The following is a 2,883-nucleotide window of genomic DNA, read 5'->3' on the forward strand; positions in this document are numbered from 1 at the left end:
AAAGATTTCATGTGTCGCCCGCACATGAGCCAGTCCGGGGGCACCGGCAACGACCCCGCTTGAAAAACCCCATGTGTCACCCGCGCAAGAGCCGGCCCAGGGACACCGGCAACGATCTCGCTCGAAAGATTTCATGTGTCGCCCGCACACATGTTTGTAATTGAGGAGAGTAAAAACTTAGTCAATTGTTATTTTTTGTATATATTTATGTTTGTGTGTGTACATATATGTATATGTATGTGCACATATATATAAATATATACATAATATATTTATATATATGTTTATGAATTTGTGTTGCACGATTCCTGATGTGAAACTGTGTGTTGAAACAGATACTGTTTTTATTTTGAGATAGTCATTTTTTTCTTTCTTTTTTTTTTGCCAAATATGGACTAAGCAGGGCAAAAGCACACACAAGGCAGGAAAGTGTTGCTGAAGAGGTCACAGATGTATGATATGAGATTTCCCACCAATCAACATAAGATAAAATAAGAAAAGTAATAAATGAAAGAAGAATATAGTGCATTTGTTTATTTGGCAAAAAAAAGAGACCATCCCGAAATACAACAACATATATATATGTATACACACACACACACACACAAATATATACTTTACTTACCAATCCCTCACTCATACCTCCCCCCCCCACACACACACACACATACACAAAAGCTTGCATGTATACGAATATAAAAAAACTTTGTGAAAGAGTGTGTGTGTGTGTGAGAGAGAGAGAGTTTTTGTTGAATTATGTATCAAAATATTTAATGATACAAGCAATTATCTATGGCTTAGTAACTCAATAGAGAGACAATGTGAATTATAACTAAAAACTATTTTACATATTAATCAGTTCATATTTTATCTTTAAACATTTTAATATATATTCCATTGAAGATTAAAATTTATATCTGCTCCCTCCTGTTCTGTTTTTCATTGTATATTATGAAGTAAAATTATACAGGCAAGGGTTATCTCAATAAATCCTTTTATTAATATTTGTATAATGTCTGTTGCTTTCACTAGTTGACATTAAAGATCAAATCAACTCCCATTTGCATTGTCTACTGTGTCCAAAGATTTCTGTCATCTGATCTTAATGAAGTTATCTACCTTGCTTGTTGTTCTTTACATTTTAAACAAGCCTATAAGGAGTTTTTGCTACTAATTGGACAAACATTGTTGATTTACGTATTTGTGTTTCATATGAGTTGGTTGATGGATAAATGGATGAGTGCATTGTTTACAGTATTGTTGAAATTGAGAAACCTTGATACTAATACATATGTATTAGTATCAAGACAGATTATATCATCATCATCATCATCGTCATCATTATTTAACGTCTGTTTTCCATGTTGGCATGCGTTGGACAGTTTGACCAGAGCTAGCCAGCTGAAGAGCTATCTGGGGTCCCATTTCTGTTTTGGCATGGTTTCTACCACTGGATGCCCTTCCTAATGCCAACCACTTTACAGAGTGTACTGGGTGCTTTTACATAGCACTGGTATGAGCGCTTTTTATTTGGCACCAACACCCATGGGCCTGCAAGAATTGGAATGCTCAGCAGATGAGGGATGCAGGAGACATACTTGTAATCAAGGACAACCGTGATTTTACTTAGCTTGACATTTTCTCAAGAACAGCTGACCCCCAGGAGTTTCAGTCCCCTATATATATATATATATATATATATATATATATATATATATATATATATATATATACATACAAAGAGAGAGAGAGAGAGGATGGGATGAAGTGGTGGACAGTGACTGTTCCGTAAGTGAGGAGGTAAAGTGTGATCAAACATAATGTAAATAGACCATTGCCACCATCATTAAACTTCTATATATCTCCACAAGTAAACTGTTTTCTGTGGCAGCTGTGGAATATATTTAAGAACATTTTGAAGCTGTAGTTCATAAAAAAAAATTTTCCGCTTTTCTAAGCTGTCATTTAGCAACAGGTCATTCTTAATAAGAATATGTTCTCATGTTGAAAAAAGAACGTATCCATATATCTCATACACACACGTGTATGTATGTATGTATGTATATATTATGCACACACACATGTTTGTGTGTGTATATATATATAAACACACACATAAACATGTATATATGTATATGCGCACATGCATACATAAAGTTTTAAAGAAGCCTGAAAATAGGCAATTTTTTCTATAATGATGTATGCAGTGAAGATATATATAAAACATGATATATATATATATATATATATATATATATATATATATATATATATAGGATTTTAGCAATTCTGGAAGATTAATTTGGCATTTTTTCATTTGCTGCCGAATGAAACCATGCTTGCACAGTGAATGTGAAAAATTATAACATATAATGATGAGACATGTGTTATTCTGTCTCTAAATTATATGTTAATGTTTTGGTATAGCCACTGATGAGAACTCTGCCTAGCAAATTATTTTATTTGCTAATTAGAGTTTAAAACTTAGATATGGCTGTAAAAAAGCAAGGTAAAGTTTTTATTTTTCATTCCCTTCGAAATTGCTCTTAAATGTGGTTTTGGTCATTTTGACTGCTCTTTCTAGCATGTAAGGCTGCATGTTAAAGGCCACCTCTTTTATGTTTAAATGTACACTAATTTTATATATAAATGTGTGTGTATATATATATATATGGACAAAGAACTGAATTATTGGATGTACACAGAAACATAACCACATGGTCCCGGGTTCAGTCCCACTGCGTGGCATCTTGGGCAAGTGTCTCCTACTATAGCCTCGGGCCGACCAAAGCCTTGTGAGTGGATTTGGTAGACGGAAACTGAAAGAAGCCCATCGTATATATGTATATATATATATATATATATATATATATGTATGTGTTT

The 2,883-nt window shown here is 33.5% G+C and overlaps 1 protein-coding gene across 5 annotated transcripts in view; it reads left to right on the plus strand.

Moving 5' to 3' along the window:
- Nucleotides 1–2,883, plus strand: part of LOC106871456 (protein sidekick-1) — a 648,066-nt gene that overhangs the window by 567,781 nt on the left and 77,402 nt on the right. The window contains exon 32 of one of the 5 annotated variants that reach the window (XM_052967565.1): nt 404–1,153. The exons of the other annotated variants lie outside the window; for them this stretch is intronic. Within the exon in view, the coding sequence (XP_052823525.1) occupies nt 404–495 (92 nt within the window). The 3' untranslated portion in view covers nt 496–1,153. Of the gene's footprint in view, nt 1–403; nt 1,154–2,883 lie in introns of those variants that run through there. 5 annotated transcript variants of the gene reach the window in all.

Source organism: Octopus bimaculoides, chromosome 1 (genome assembly GCF_001194135.2).
Source record: "Octopus bimaculoides isolate UCB-OBI-ISO-001 chromosome 1, ASM119413v2, whole genome shotgun sequence".
Lineage (NCBI taxonomy): Eukaryota > Metazoa > Mollusca > Cephalopoda > Octopoda > Octopodidae > Octopus > Octopus bimaculoides.